General features: G+C 54.9%; 1 protein-coding gene across 2 annotated transcripts in view; it reads right to left on the reverse strand.

The window, feature by feature from the left end:
• The window catches only part of SEL1L3 (SEL1L family member 3), a 109684-nt gene extending 93603 nt beyond the window's left edge, over positions 1-16081 (reverse strand). Inside the window, exons 1-2 of one of the 2 annotated variants that reach the window (XM_002709381.5) lie at positions 15781-16081; positions 1328-1892 (exon numbers count right to left, since the gene is read on the reverse strand). In XM_002709381.5, coding sequence (XP_002709427.1) covers positions 1328-1892; positions 15781-15933 — 718 coding nt within the window. In that variant the 5' untranslated portion in view covers positions 15934-16081. The remainder of the gene's footprint in view (positions 1-1327; positions 1893-15780) is intronic. The other variant, XM_017350581.3, reaches the window with a different exon arrangement.
• Positions 16082-16748: the final 667 nt, after the last annotated feature.

Genomic DNA, 16748 nt, shown 5'->3' on the forward strand with positions numbered 1-16748 from the left:
AGATGTCTCTGTGTTTTTAACCGCCTGCAGAAATGCAGACTTAAGCTGCAATGTAGAACAAGCTTCTCTAGACACACACACACACACACGTACACATGAGGACTGCTGAGACTGGAAGGGAGCCTACAGTTCAGTCACCGGCGTCAGATCAAGACTGGATCCCTGCTTTGACGTCACGCTGTGGTGATGGAAGATGACGCCATGCGGGGAGGCGTGGGGAGGGGTACACGGGACTCTAGCATTTCGGCGACTTCCTTTGTACATGAAAATGTCAAGGTAGCACCCAGAAATAACCTCAGCCACTATCTCCCCAAATATAGCCTAGAAGAAGGCACATCCCGGCGGGGACGAGGCTGTGGCTAGAGGAAGAACTCAGAGCGTGTGTCCTTCGGTCACCTTCGTGTCACACACCAGGAGGTGCCAGGAACATCCACAGCTGGATCTGCTGCCCACGGGTCTCCTGCACCTGCTCAGCCTGCCTGCGGGTCGGAGCCCGGTAACCCCAACGTCAAAACCCCAGCAGCTCTGGCCCTGGTCGAGTGGTTCAAGCTTTGGGGTGCATCAGTCACGAGGAACGGCCAGGACCCAGCCCCCAACAGATGTGGATGAAGGCTGGAGCCTGGGGATTTGCATGGACAACCAAAGCGCTGGGTGGCGGTAGGGTGGCACTCTAGGACCCAGGCAGACCCCGGGGGGGTGGGGGTGGGGTAGCCTGGGAGCCTCTTGAAGAGGTCCTGCGAAGCCGAGACTGCGCAGACTCTCCCAATGTCACGGCTGCTTTTTAATGAGCGCCGATGATGCGCTGAGCAAGTCCACACCCTTTAATTCTCACAACACGGCTCCCAGGGAATTATGTTAGCCCCCTTTAAGAAAACCAAGGCTCGGAGTTCCAGGGTGCGTAAGTAGCCAGCGAGAGCGCGGGAGCTGAACCCAGCCCGGGGTTACAGCTGCCTTACGGTACTGCCCCGACTGCCGGCTCTGTCGCCCCCTTCTGGATAAAACATTCTGCTTAAGAAGCCAAAGTGCAGGGGTGGGAAGGACATTTTTCCCAGTGCGCATTCTCAGTGGCATGGAGGTCTAAAGGCTCCCACTCTCCGCCTCGCACCCCTTCCCTCCTAGTCATCTTCTCAACTAATCTTCTCCTCTCTTCCCTTTCTTCACATCCAATCCTTTGTCCCCAGAGTCCTCAGCGCGCCCCTCCACGTCCCTGGCCTCTGCAACCCACCACTACTGCTAACACAAGCACGCTCTCCCGCCATCCTATTGCGATCCAGGCTCTGGGCGGCAAGCAGGACCTGCTTCCACGTGAGGCCGACGACAGACCTACCGTTTTCCAGAGGACACTGTGGAATCCTGTTGGCCTGCAGGGTCCAGAGGTAACCCGCGTTCCACTCCAGGCACACCTGGTGCTCTTTGAAGGGGCGCTCGAAGGGCGGGACCGCCTTGAGCAGAGTGTAGTTCCTGGCCACAGCGTGCAGCAAGTCCGCCTCCCACTTCACGTGCAGGTCCGCGCTGCCGTAGGTGTGCGTGATCCATGCTCGCAGTATCACTGCCGACACCGAGATGGAGTGCCTGATGAAGTAGTCGTCCCGGTAAACCATGATGCTGGGGAACTTCACGTGCACTATTTGGGTCCTGCTCGTGTGAAGATGTTTCTCGTTCTTCCATCTTTTTTTGTACACGGGGATGCTACTCCGGAACTCGGATGACACAACCGCCTCCAGGTTGACAACGCAAGGCTGAGAGCATAAATACTCAACCGAGACCGCGGAGACGTTGCGGACGCTGCCTTCGAAGACAGTAAAATAAATAAAGTCTTTGTAAGTCTGCTCAGCCTTGGGTACCACCGACGTAGTGAGAGAAGTCTGCCTCCCCCAAGATGGCACGAAATTCTGAAAAAGAGAGAAGGAAGAGGAAGACACAGAGAGAGTTCAAAAAGAAATCAGCAGGCCAGTATGTGAATCCTTATTTTCCTGGGCTTAAAATCTCAATCTGCAGAAAGCCATCAGGGAGGAAGATAAAAGGTGTCGCAACTACTATTGAACGATTGGAAAGAAACCAACGCACACACGCACAGATGAAAATTAGGCCTCCGCTCCACTCCCCTCCCAGCTCCAGCAGCATCTGTTGATCAAAATGTGACTCTCAAAGCGACGTGGCAATAATTCCAGAGCTGGCTTCCAAGCGCAGGGGCTGTGTCATCGCAAAGCCAGTCGCAGCAGAACCTGCCTTCGACTGAAAACGAGACAGCCCAGCTTCAGAGATCATCAAACTATTGTCCTGACTTCAAACGGCAGGCCAGCGCTGCCAAATCAAAGGGCAAGAGATGTGTTCAAAGCGCATCCGCGAGGGAACCTACCAGGGATGCCAGCCTGGCCCCTTTCCCTCATGGAAGTTTGGAGCCAGGACAAGCCGGCGTGACGGATGGGCCGGCAGGAGGCTTCCACGGCTCCAAATCACACACGCAGGCAGGCTTGGAACACGGTTTGCTTTGTCTGATTTTTTTTTTTTTTTTTCAGCATAGATGATAGGACACGTGCCAAGGAAGATTTCAGCTGTGCGCTTACTTAGCGAGTTCTTGAAACAACCAAGCCCTGTCACCGTGGACATTTCTTTCAGAAGAGATCCAGGAAGCTAGGTCTTGAACCCAACTCTTATGCATAGGAGCTATTGATAGATGCCAACAGCTCCTCTAAACGCGACTTTGTGACTCAGGTATGCAGCACACAGCAGCAAAATGCTCACGTTATACCACTTCACTCCTCTGTAGGCAATGATGGTTAAAAATACAAAATAGAGGGCGTGGTAAGCTGAGCCTCTGTCTTTGGCATCCCAAATGGGCGCTGGTTGGTGTCTCAGCTGCTCCTCTTCCAATCCAGCTCCCTGCTCATGCCCTGGGAAAGCAGTGGAGGATGGCCCAGGGGCTCTCCCACGTAGGAGACCCAGAAGAAGCTCCTGGCTCCGGGCTTCATATCAGCCCAGCTCCAGCCATTGTGGCCATTTGCAGAATGAACCAGCAGATGGAAGACCTCTCTCTGTGTCTGTAGCTCTGCCTCTCAAATAAATAAATAAATAAAATCTTTTTTGAAAATACACAATACAGTCCGGAAGGGGACAAATGTCGATGAGGTAGTGAAGAGACTGGAACCCTTGCACACTGTAGATAGGAATGCAACATGGAAACCAGAATTGCAGCTCCCCAAGAATCGGAAGCCCAGAATGACCATACGCTCCAGCCTGATTTCTGGATCTATAACCAAAAAAGTTGAAAGCCAGGACTTGAAGAGATATTTACATACCCTTGTTCCTAGCCGAAGTATTCACAAGAACTTAAGGAGACACAAGGGTCCATCAGTGGGCACAAACTCAAAATTCTGGTGCGCTGGGAGAAACCGAAGTGGCACATCCACACAGTGGAATCTTATTCAGGCTGAAGAAGGGCGGAAGCTCTGGCAGGTGCTGCCACCCGGATGAACCTTGCAGGCCTCCCAAGTGAAACAAGGCAGACACGGAAGGACAAGTGATCAGGGAGACAGCAAGCGGGGCAGGGTCTGGGGGGGGGGGGGTCTGGGGGACCGCGGGCAGCTGGTGTCTGACGCCCGGAGTTCCAGGGTGGGGTGATGACAAAGTGGTGATGGTCGCACAGCCCCAGCTGTACAGTGAAGAGATGGTTCTAACGGCACTTTGTACGCTGTGAATCTTTCAACCGGGGGGGGGGGGCGGGGGGGGGGGGGAGGAGTCACTTCGGTCTCTTCCCAGAAAGCAGCAGCAGCAATTCCTGGCTTAGGGCTGTAGCAGAGGCAACAATGGACAAATTCTGAAGTCTCGGCCAGGGCCTCCGGTCTGCAGATCAGAGTGGAAGGCAGTCTGTGGCCAGTGTGCCACCCACAGGACACACGAGCCCTAGGGGCCCAGCACCAGTGACAGCAACTCTGCCCAGGGGCTGAAGACAGGCTTCGGGGAAGAAATGGTGCTGCTGTCAGGCTGTGAGGACCGCGTTCTTGGGTAGAGGCGAGGGAACGGCAGTGCGGGGAGGGAGGGACAGGCAGGTGCAATTATGGGATGGCGAGCAGCCTGCTTTGGCCAGAAAACAGAATGGGGACAGAAACACAAAGAGACACAGGGATATCAGACTGATAAGAAAGACAGGGTCTGCGCCCTAGAGAATACTGAATTCCCGCCCAAGGAACCTGGACTTTATTTCCCTGACAGCAAAGAATCCCAGTCGGGGGTGGGGTGGGGAGGATCCCCTCGGAAAGCAACTGACAGTCAACTAGAAACAGATTCTCAGAACCAGTGCTGTGGCTCGCAGCGGGTGAAGTCTACGCCTGCGGCACCTGCATCCCATATGGGCACTAGTTTGAGTCCCGGCTGCTCCACTTCCGATCTAGCTCTCTGCTATGGCCTGGGAAAGCAGCAGGAGATGGTCCAAGTCTTTGGGCCCCTGCACCCGCGTGGGAGACCTGGAAGAAGCTCCTGGCTCCTGGCTCCTGGCTTCGGATCAGCCCAGCTCTGGCTGTTGCAGCCATTTGAGGAATAAACCAGTGGATGGGAGACCTTTCTCTCTGTCTCTCCCTTTGTCTACAACTCTCTCTCTCTCTCAAATAATTAAATACAATCTTTTAAAAAAAGGAAACAAATTCTCAAGAGAAATGCAAACGGAAACTACACAGAGACACCATTCTAGACCTGTTAGATGCACAAATATCAACAAGTCAGATACCAGATGACCCTGGCAGGAGCTCGCCTCTGCACCCCTGGGGGTAGAATTCTCTTTCAGGCCAATCAGTCAATGTCTACAGGAAGTATACATGCCCCCACCCTCTGGCCCAGGAATTCCATTTTTAGGATTTTGTGCAAAGTGATATAAACGCAGACTTTCCCTGTAGAATTCTTTGTACCATCAGAAGCTGGAACACTTAAATACCCAACAGGAGGGAGCTGGTTAAATAAGTTACAGTGGATCTCTTTGAGGAATATTATACAGCCATTAAAAGGAGGTCTTCGTGTATAGATAACGACTTAGGAATACCATCCTTACACATGTGAGCAGACTTACTTGAATGCACCTGGCACTGGCTGTTCCCATGGAGGAGACAAGGAGACAGTGTTAGGAGGGATACAGGCAACACAGAGTCTAGCTTTCTTGAACTTTGTACCCCCATGAGTATTAAAAGGGGTGGGGGAGGGGCACCCAGCCTAGAAGAGGACAGAGGAAACCGCACTTCTCCAGTGGCGGGGGCACCCAGCCTAGAAGAGGACAGAGGGAAACCGCACTTCTCCAGTGGCGGGGGAGGGCAGGACGAGGGCTGGCCATGCGTGTCTTTTGATTACTCATGGGAAACCTGTGGGAAGAAATGCAAACAGGGGGTGGGTACACTCCAAACTGGACGCCCCACAGGAGGAGGCTCCATTGCTTTATGTCCCCGAGTCTACTGGCAAATTACAGGGGGACAGCAAGTATACAAGCAATCTTATAATTAGGAGAGGACGGTAGAGGGGCCGCGTCCTTTGTCACCAGCCACTTCCTTGTTTTGCTGACAAGGAAGTGACAGCCAAGAGGTGACCTTCTGCCACGAGGCCCGGGTGGTGGGTGTGGCCCCGGTGTGGGTGTGGCCCAGGTGGGGGGTGTAGCCCAGCTCAGGTCCTTTCCTTCCCCCCCACCTGCCACCCCGCACCACCTAACAGGAAGACCAGAGAGTTGCCACTTCCTGTCTGCCTTGGGTGTCCACCCTGAAGTCTGCCTGCCAGCCAATGAAGACTACAGTATGAGTGACAGCTCATTCACTGGGCCAGGAGGGCAGCTCGCTGTGGAGCCCACGCAGAGCGCCCCCAAGGCCAGCGATGGCTGGAGCTGAAGGAGGCGGGGCCAGAAGAAGAGCCAATGGGAGGCCAGCGCACCTGTGCCTGCTGAGCTCCCCAGAACACAGACATCTGCCCACCCAGCCAGCCACTCAGCAGCACAGCCCAAGACACACTTGGCATAGTAAATATCCCATCCTGTCTTCTCCAAAGAGCTCAGACCTCTTCCTCTGGACGGGCGTTTGGCACAGCACTCGGACATCCCGTATCCATGTGTGCGGGTTCAAGTCCCACCTCCACTTCCGATTCCGGCTTCCTGCCAATGCACATCCTGGGAGGCGGCAGTGTTGGCTCAAGCATTGCGGCCCCTGCCACCCATGTGGGAGACTCAGACTGAGTTCCAGGCTCCTGGCTTTGGCCTTGTCCAGCCCTGAGAACCAGTGAATATAAGAACTGTCTCTCTCCCTCTCTGACTTTCAAATAAATAATAAATAAAAATCTTTTTTTCATGAAAAAACACTTCATCATTATTCTCATCGTGTAGACCTTAAAAATCACCCAAGCCCAAAGCCCAGGCCACATCTGGTGACACTGTAGGTATGGATGCCAAGAACGCCAGCAAAAACCTTTTTAAAATGGAATGCTGCGAACAGGCCATTTTGTATCACTATATTTCACCGCAAAGTGCACTTAACAATGGTTGTGTTCATTATTTCACATCTGATCGCTAATAACACTGCACTCTTCTCTCCCGGATTCCGAGGTGTGGCATGCTAAGGACGGTTCAGATCTGCTGGACAGTTCTGCTGTGGAGGAAAGAGGACCACACGCACCCTGCCCAGACGCCCGAGGGCCCTCCCTCCAAATTTGCTTTCAAGGGAGATCTCCATGTCTTAGGAGGAAGATTACTTTATTTTCACCCGATTTCAAGTCTCAAGAGTAGTAAGAGTCGACCCTGGGGATGGCAGCTCTGGGCGTAAGTTACCAACATGATATCACAAGTCAGATGATGCACCTGTATTGTGGCTGGTCCCAGCTGGGTTGTGTTGCAAGCATAACACAGACACTGGATTCCGAAGCCTTCATATTTTAAAAAGGGCTGTGAAATATCTCATTAACAATTTCCCTGTGGATTGTGCTTTGAAATGATCACATTTGGATATATCAAGTTCAATAAAATACAATATATTAAAATTAGTTGGGGCTGGCGCTATGGCGCAGTGGGTTAAAACCGCAGCCTGCAGTGCTGGCATCCCATATGGGTGCTGGTTTGAGTCCAGCTGCTCCTCTTCCGACCTAGCTCTCTGCTGCGGCCTGGGAAAGCAGTGGAAGATGGCCCAAGTCCTGGGGCCCCTGCACCCACGTGGGAGACCTGGAAGAAGCTCCTGGCTCCTGGCTTCCGATCAGCTCAGCTCTGTGGTCATTCGGGGAGTGAGCCAGCGGATGGAAGACCTCTCTCTCTCTCTCTCTCTCTCTCTCTGTAACTCTGTCTTTCAAATAAATAAAATAGATCTTTAAAAAAATAGTTACATGTGCTCACTTTTTCAATGCGGCACAAAGAACATTTTTTAGATTACTTATTTATCGATTTTTATTTGAGAAGCAGAGAGAGCAAGCTACCATGCACTGGTTCACTCTCCAAACACCCATAGTAGCTAGGCCAAGGCCAAGGCCAAGGCCAAAGTTGTGAGCAGGGAACTCAATGCAGCTCTCCCACACAGGTGGCAGGGATTCAATTACCTGAGCTAACACTGCCACCTCCCAGGGTCTGCACAGGCAGGAAGCTGGAGTGAGGAGCCGGAGCCGGGTATTGAACCCAGGTACCCTGCTGTGGGATACAGACATCCTAACTGAGGTCTTAACCATCAGACCAAATACCTGCCTCCAGAAACTTAAATCTGTCACATTTCCACCGGAGGGCACGACTCCGGATTGAGGCCAGAAGGTAAATATTACAGATCCTGTGGGCCACTCAGTGCCCCTCACCACCACTCAACTCTGCTGGGCTGAAATCGGCCACAGAACAAGGCAGACTGTGCACCCATGCAATTCTGCTTAGAAAACACACAGTCGGCCACAGCACGCCAACCACTATTCTAGATGATCAAGTTTTTATTTACCTATTTGTTTTGAAAGATTAATTTTATTTATTTGAAAGAGTTACAGAGAGAGGTAGAGACAGAGAGAGAGAGGTCTTCACCCGCTGCTTCATCCCCCAGATGGCTGCAACAGCCAGAGCTGCGCCGAGCCGAAGCCAGAAGCCAGGAGCCAGGAGCTTCCTCCGGGTCTCCCACGTGGGTGCAGCAGCCCAAGGACCTGGGCCATCTTCTACTGATTCCCCAGGCCATAGCAGAGAGCTGGACAGGAAGAGGAACAGTGGGGACGAGAACTGGTGCCCATACAGGATGCCGGCGCTTCAGGCCAGGGCTTTAACCCACTGCGCCACAGCGCCGGCCCCTACCTATTTGTTTTTATTTCTTTGAAAGGCAGAGCAAGAGAGAGAGAGAGATTGAGAGAGACCTCCATTCACAGGTCAGGACTGGGCCAGGCTGCAGCTGGGAGACTGGAACTCCATCCACATTTCTCACATGGGTGGCAGGCACCCAAGGACCTGAACCATCATCTGCTGCCTCCAGGGCCATGCAACAGCAGGAAGCTGGATCCCAGCAGAGCCAGGAGTCCAACCCAGCCCCTTGGACAAGAGATCTGAGCGTCCCAGGCAGCAGCTTCCCCACCGTGCCACAATGCCAACTTCTGAAGAAAATAAAGGAACTGTTAGCAATAGAGGGAATGGGATGACTAACTCAGGCACAGGTGCGCTCACGTCTCAGTGATGAGACGTGATGAGACAGACTTGTAAGGTTTCCCGGTGGCACATGTTGACTTGCTGTTTCAGAAAATATCGAAGTTGGAAGCGACCTTGGGGCTGGGTTGGGCAGAGATATAATTTCATGGACTGCCCGTGAATTATCTGAACAGCGAGAGACGCACGAGCGGTGGCTGAGCACAAGAGAAGGCAACTTCAGGGATGGGATGGTGCTTTCCTATATAATGGGGGCGAGCCCACAGAGGGCCTCAGAATCACCCTAGGTGGCTTGTGCAAAGCCTGATGGGAATCTCTCCAGGAGGTGCCATCACCTTCAGCCTCTGGGCACCTCTGCAATGCAGGAAGCTGGCATCCCGTGGGCTGGAGCAGACCCAGCGGGCAGCTGCTACACCAGGAGCTGTGGCCACCGCTGTTATGTACAAAACCGACACCGATTAGCAACACATCACACTCTAAATATTGATTAAGCTGAAGCTGATTTCCTGGCTAAGTCATGTGTGTGGTTCTAACCTGTTTCCTGCCAGGAAAATAAGGCAATTAACTTGCAGAGACCCAGGCTACAGGCAGGACACGTGTCCAACCTCCTCAAGTATTTCACTCGCCAGGATGCAGGACACGAGCGGAAACATTGCCCGCGCATCCGTTAGTGTAGAAGTTATGAGGTCAGAGTCCGTGTCACTGTGACGGGTCAAGGTTGTAGGACGGAGTGTGGTGTACAGTGGGAAGTCAGTGCGTGCCCTTGCCCACCTAAGGCCCTGGGCATGCGTATTCCTTGCCCACCCTGACCCACCGCTCCATAGCCCCTGGGGGCACCTGTACAGAAACCAGAAGCCTTGATCCCACCCGGAGTCCCCACTACCCCGCCCTTAATCACCCCTTCCCCACTTCCCATTCAGCCTCATTCACTCCTCCAAGCACCCCTAGCCTTTGCCATCTCACAGGTCCCCTGTGTGGTCAGACAGCCAGGCACCCACCTTACCTACCCCGGGGTGGGGAGGAAGGGCTTGTCCCAGGGATTTTACCCCTCCAGATCGTTCAGACAACCCCCCCACCTTCTAGAAATTTTCCACTTCTCCACACCAAAAATACCAACGAAAATGTCTAAATTTCCCATCCCTCCGCTCGCTCGCTCGCTCGCTCGCTCTCTCTGTCTCTGCTGGATTTCTGCTCATCTGGCAGGTTCATCCATGTTAATGCGATAATGAAAAAAAAATACTGAGGTAATGTCACATAGCTGCATTTCTATGCCAGTTTGGTGGATAACGCGTTCCAAGCAGAGCCCAAACACACCGCAGCTCTCAGCGAGATCTCTGGGCAGGAGGGGGGCCTTTCTGGGCCCCTTAGGTTAAGCCACCCCACAGAGGTCTCACCCCGGAAGCTCCTGTTCTGCCCTGCACTCTCAGAGCTGGGCTCTGAAACACACATGGGCCCTCACACATCCGGTGACACCCCCAAGTGAGCCCTGGCCACAGTTAAACCTGACCGTGTCACGCTATCGCCAGACAGCGATTCGATCCCTTCATCTCTGTGTAATTGTGTGTGTGTGTTATAATTCAAAAAAAAAAAAAAAAAAAAAAAAGCAAGAAAAAAAAAAGGAAAGAAATGACCGCTTTGTGATAGAAGATTCAAAACTAGAGGTCTAAATGCATTGGATTCAGCCTGGGAAGCCAGAATGAGATGAATTTATGTATTTTTCTGGATGAAGGGGAAAAAAAAAACACTACTGCCTACATTTCTTTTAGGATGACTGCATTTGATTCTTTTAAGCAAAATCAATAGCAAGAGACTATTGAAATAGTCTTTCTCCTGCTCCAAAGAGCAGAGGAAACTTGGGTGTTTTTTCTATATGGCCCATTTGGTATTTAAGGAAGGGACAGAGAGATTGAAAAATCTGAAATCATTCAAGTCCCACTCCGGGAAGTTCATTTCCTCTTTCGAACCCGCGCGCAGCTCCGTCGCGGCGAGCGTGGCGTGTCTGCTTTCCCCATGGCCGCCCCTTCTGCCCCGTCAGTCACCTAAGACAACCTTGGCTCACGAGCACTCTCTCTCCGAATGGGCGGGATCAAACTTGCATAGGTCAAAAAGGTAATTGCCTTAGCTTAGAAGGCCTAGTTTTCCCATTTCTGCTGACTGGATAGAAGCAAAAATTCTGTTTATGTCAACAAAGCAGGCAATTAAGCAGAATGAGTGGTGATGTTGATATGGACTTAAAAAAAAAATGTGCCTTGGGAAACATTTCCCAGGCAAACACGAGTCCTTCCCAACAGAGCTGACCACAGAAACCACAAACGTGATCAATACACCTAGGAGTGGAAGACCTCTCCGGCATGACCTAATACGCGGGTTCTTTAATAGGCGGGTTCTTCGGGTTTGGTTGTATTTTGCCAAGTGCCTACTGTGTGCGAGGCATTTTTGTCGCTTGCCCCGAACCTCCTCCTCTCCAACAGAACTCCAGAGAACGTCTCACTTGTGAGCTTTACAAACCCCCAGTTTTCCAGCAGAGAGAATGCAACGGACTCAGAGACATCGGGAACTTGCTCACGGGGCAGACCGGCTCCTACAAAGCAGAACCAAATTTCACACCCACAGCGGCTGATTCCAAAGTCAGCCATGGCCGTCCAGAAACACTCGAAATGAGGGCCTGAATGCACGCACCTGCCTTGACACCTGTCACCCCTTTCTGGATACGGGTGAGGGAATCCGGAGACTTAACTTGGTCACACCCGTGTGCCTCGTGTCTGGGAAGAACACAGTCCCTTCCACACACACACACCGGGCGGAGGCAACTCCCCAAGCGCCGTGAGCCCCTCTCTGGGGCAAGACAGCCGAGGCAGAGTGTGCTCAGTCCCACTCAGCTGGCCCACGACCCCGAGGTCCGTTCTCAGGGGCATGGCATGAGCCTATCTATACCATAACTGAATTCACTTGAGGCTACTTCCAGTTAGAAGGCAGAGGCGAACCCCAGGCCTGGCAGGAGCGATGGCCAGGATTACAATGTGCTATGGTTTGGAGAATCTGAGTATTACTCTTCCCTCAAAGACCATGTGTGTTATGCTAACAATACTGAAAGGGTGGCACCTTCATATAATCCCAGTGAGTGGAGGCAGGGCCTTTTGGAGGTGACTGGATTGATTCGGCTCAGTAGGGTGGAGCCCCGTGATTAAATCCTGGTGGCTTTCTAAGAGACCCCCCAGACAAGGCCCACGAGCTCTGTCTCTGGCTATGTGACTCCGCCAGCGAGTGCACCATCGCCAGAAGCCAAAGCAACAGGGCCCTCCCACCAGATCTCAGACTGTGACCCTATACAACTGCCAAAATAAACTGTTCCTTTCTGAACACAGCCTGCCTTCAGCATAGTGCCAATAGGAGGCCACTGGCTGACGGGAAGCTTAGGGATCATCTCTACTTCAAATCCGATACTCACTCCTCCTGGAGCTGAATAACTGAGGGTCCCTCTACCTTGTTCTGAGCTTCCGGTGTGCTGCGCTGCACACGTAGTAGGAGGCTAGGGAATTCTCCCAGGTGGCTAAGCAATGGAGGCAGCCTCTCACAGAGAATGCTGTCCCACACTGCCACACTGGACGACGACCCCCGCTGACACCCGGGCTGCTAATGTCCTTTGATTCTTGTCCTCTGGTTGTCTTAACAGGTACGCATGTCCATCCACCCTGAACATTTCCACTCTACAGCTGACATCCATACTGGCCACCGTGAGATTTATCTTCTCATTTAAGAAAAAACTGCACGTTGGAGACCAGAGTTCAGACTGGACAAAATTGTCTTCTAGAAGCTCCATTGTTGCAGGCTGGCTACAGGAGTGGAGAAAGGGAAAGCTAATGATGTTAAAAAAAAAAAAAAAAAAAAAAGACAAGGGGGTGTGCCCAGCAGGGGAAAGCTGCATGGAGCCGTCACTGGGCACCAGCGACCTCGGTGGGAGCCACGTCGCGACCCTTTGCTTCCGAGGCCCTCGCCCCCTCGGAAGAAGCTCTCAGCGTCTTGACCTTTGGCGACCCAGAATTTTCTGGCAGCCGCTGGACTCGGGGATCATCCTTTCAGAAATCTGCCTGGCATCGTTCCGTGACTTATCTTTCAGGCCTCATCACAATTATTCATGCTTTGGCAGTATCCTAGCTACAGTCACAGTGTCTTCCTGGTCACACACTGAAGGTTACGCTGTCCCAGCAGAGGGAGGAGGGCGGCCCCCCACCCCAGCACCCACCTGCTCGGGACCCCGACTGCAGGACGCACACTCCCCCACCCCCCGACCCCTAGCCAGGGCTTAAAGGCATCTGTTCAGAAAGCAAAGAAGGGAGGACGTCACGAAAGGGCCACTGGCCGGGGCCCAAGGCGCACGCGCCGTGCCCCCGGGACACACACTCCCACAAATCCAAGTCCCCGCACCAGAGCGCGCCAATCCCTCATCGCTCCGTTACCGGCGGCAAAGATTTTCTGGTCTGACCCATTCATTCTCTCTTTAACATCCTGCCTCTAGTCTGTGGCCTGCGCTTCCTGCTCTGTCTTTCAGGTTGCTTTCGGCATGACCTCACATCCTGGCCACTTGCGGGCGGCAGCTAATGGCTAGAGCTTTGCTAACCTTGCCCGTTTCCTCCTGAGGGGACTGGGTTACCGGCAGCAAAATGCAGAAGACAACACAGTGGCCTGGGTGAGGGCCTAGGCTTCCGATATAGACAGATTCGGATTTAATCCCTGACTACCTGTGCAGCCCAGGGCAGCTTACTCCCCCCTCTCTGAGCCTGACACCTCATCTGAACAAAGATCTGAATGGCTCCTGCCTCAGTTCCCGCTAGTGTCAACACTGAACAAAGCTTAAACTTGGCACAATGCAAGCTACTATTATTACAATACAGGCTTCCAAATGACGGAACAGCTTCTCCTAGTATCTACCAATCGGAGCCCCTGCCGAGCTATTCCGTTCAACTTCTACCCTCCCCGTGTCCATTCCCACCCTCCTGACCAATCACTTCCTCCAGGAAGCATTCCTGGATTGAGTGGAACGCACACAGCTACCCACCTGTTTTGTGCCTCTGTCCTGCCAGGTGCTTCACGGGGACGTTTACACTCTCCCTGATCACACACCACACCTGTGCAGGATCAGGACACCCCAGCCTGCAGCAGGACCTCAGGGAGAGCGCCCTGCCAAGGCCGGGGCATTCACGGGAAACCGTGGAGCCCACCTCCTAAGCGGAGGCTCTCGCTTCCTTGGGTTCCTTTCTGTCGCCAAAGGCTCCCGCCTATCACAGTCTTTCCTGTACCGCGGCACACATCAGAAGCCCGTGCTACCCGTGCCACCCAGGGAGCACCCACGGTCTCCCCTCCAGGGTGCTCCAAACCCATTCCTTCCCAGGCTGCCAAGACAGCCACCGTGTTCTAGTCACCCCCCACACCGTGACATTTTTCTATCACCTCTCTTTCCCGAGCCCTAGCTCGCCGTTCGCCATCTACCTCCCTGCAGCCGGCCGGCCATCAGCCCCGTGCTCGGCCCCCTGTTCCACGTCCCCTTTGTTCCACACCCCACGGCGACACTTGCTCCACTGCCAGTCCCCACTCGGCCCAGACCACACAGGCCTCCAGGCTTAGCTCCCGTTATCCTCATTTCTTGAGATGTCAAGAAGTGGCCCCCCGGGGGCAGGTCCCGCGATTTCCACGTGGAACATTCCAGATCACCTGTACAGGTCTCACACGCTGCTGTACTACGTCCCTTGTGCCTCTGTGGGCAGCCAGGAGCGCCTGAAACCCCGTCATTTGTTAGGGCAGTTTTATTTATGAGTCTCTGTGCCGTCACCCTGTGGCATAAATATGAAATAATAATATCCCTTGAGCGGGGGGGGCGGGGAATCAGTCATGCTAACTGCCAACTCCTTATGAAACTACAAAGCAGATCCAACCCCAAAATTGATATTGGCTAATTCTGAAATATGAGTTACAGCACAGCTTGTTCAACAGGTAGATGCAAAGCCAGAATCACAATGCACATTTGTACCCGCTCTTGCATCGAGAAACGCAACAGCCAAGAAGTTAAGAGCATTAAAAGAAACTTGGCCAATGTCTTTGGAATCAAATTCTAATTCCTGTTAGTATTTTCTAAATAGTTTTCAGCTTCTAAAAAGCAAGACTCCGCAGAATGACAACGCTACAGAAATAAAAAAGAATTCTGGACAATGACATTGCTCATTTTTTTTTTTTTAGCATTCTGTGAATTTCCTATTACATCAGTTTCATGATTCAGCATTTCCCATTTCATTTATTTACAGTAATATATGGCGAGATAACCCCAGGTTTCTTCAGGATCCTGGGACGTAAGACAGGCTGGGCAGGAAGGGTGTCACCTTGTGTGAATTCACTATTGTTTTGGAGAATTCAAAACAGCAGCCAGCAGCCTTCAAAGGAACTCGAAGCAGTTCCCCCCACCTTATGGCGAGGGTCTCAAAGACACTAGAATTTCCAACGAGCTGGTTTTGGAAAATTAGGTTACTGCCATTTAGTTGATGAGTGCCACAGAGACCAGAAGTGTGCAAATGGCAAACCGACACGCGTAAGCCAAACAGTCTCCGAACTGACAACGTACGAGACGCAGCTGAAGTCACCACTCGGGCGGGCGGGGAGCGTGCGACCAAGAACTAGGTTTCTTCCCGGCATCCGCAACTTGGCTGGAGTGACCAAGGCGGAGTTGGAGAGCGCCGGCGACGCGAGGTGCAGAGGAAGAAAGGCGTCCCGGGCTGGGAGCACCCAGCGGAAACTCAGAGGGTCGGGGCGAGGCGCGGAGAGACCAAGTCGGGCACGGGAGAGAGAGGAGCTTGCGAGGAGCCCGGGAGCGCAGGGGAGGGGGCTGGGGAGCGGCCGCTGGGGGACCGAGGACCCCGAGTGCAGCGGAGGTACGAGAAGGGATCTCCGGAGGGGACCCGGCGCGGATCTGGAGCGAGCCCGGCAGGCGGAGGGACGGACGCAAGGAGAAAGAACCGCGCGGCAAGTGCGGTCCACGCGCCCCGGGGTTGCCCATCCCAGGTGCCGGGAGCGCCCGGGGCGCAGCAGCGAAAAACTAGCGGCGGGGGTCCCCGGCCGCCCCCCCCCACGCCCGCGTCCCCGGGGCCCCGCGCGCAAGGGGGAGGACCCGAGCAGGGTCCGGCGCTCACCAGGTAGCAGAGCAGGAGCAGCGCGCAGGCAGGGCGGCCGCCGAGGCCCGGGGGGACCATGGCTGCGGCCCGGGAGCCGACCGCGGGCGGCGGCGGTTGCTGCTGGTGCTGCTGCCGCCGCGGCCACCCGAGCCCCGCGCCGCGCCGCTGCATGGCGAGGCCGCCCGGATCCGGGCCGGAACAGGTCACCTGGTAGCAGGGACCGGCCCCCGCCCGAGGCGCCACCTTCCCGCCCGCCCCCGGCCGGGCCGGCCGCCGCGCGCGGGGCCACCTGCCGCCACCGCCGGACCCGCCGCCGCCGCCGCCGCCGCGCCGCCGCCCCCGCAGCCCCAGCCGCGCGCCGGCTCCTCCCCGCCTCGCAGTCCCCGTCCCCTCCCTCCCTCCCTCTGCCTTCCTGCCCGGCCCGCCTCCCGGCCGCTCCCGCCGGCCCGGGCTCCCACCCCTCGGGGCAGCGCGCGCCCACGCAGGTGGGGACCCGCCGGGTCCCGCCCCCCGCCCGGCCCGGTCGCGTCCCTTTCTTCCCGCTCATCGCCCGCCCGCTTCGGCACCCAGGCGCTCGGCGACCCCGCACCTCCCCCTCCGCCTCCCCGCTGGCCCCTCGCTCCTGAGTGCCCCCCACTTTCTGGCTCCCTGCCCCTCCCCGCCCACCCCCCACCACCACCACCGTGCGCTCTCCTCTCCCACTGCCCCCTCTGCCGGCCGCGCAGCCCAGTTCCCGCCCGGGCAATGGGTTTTTGTTTGCTTGCTCTTTTTGGCGGGGGTGCGGGGCGGGTGTGCCCCCTGGCGTAGTGGCCCGCAGGCCGCAAGGGTGGATTTTGACCCCTGCCACGGTGCACCTGGCCACCTGCAGGGCCGGAGCCGCCTCCCCGCGGGCTCGTTTGCAGCGCCGCCGCGCCCCACCCCGCCGGCTGGTTCACGGCACGTTCTGGATGTTTCCCCCAGGGTTTTGTGCGGGGCCGCCGCCGCCG

Source organism: Oryctolagus cuniculus, chromosome 2 (genome assembly GCF_964237555.1).
Source record: "Oryctolagus cuniculus chromosome 2, mOryCun1.1, whole genome shotgun sequence".
Taxonomy (NCBI): domain Eukaryota; kingdom Metazoa; phylum Chordata; class Mammalia; order Lagomorpha; family Leporidae; genus Oryctolagus; species Oryctolagus cuniculus.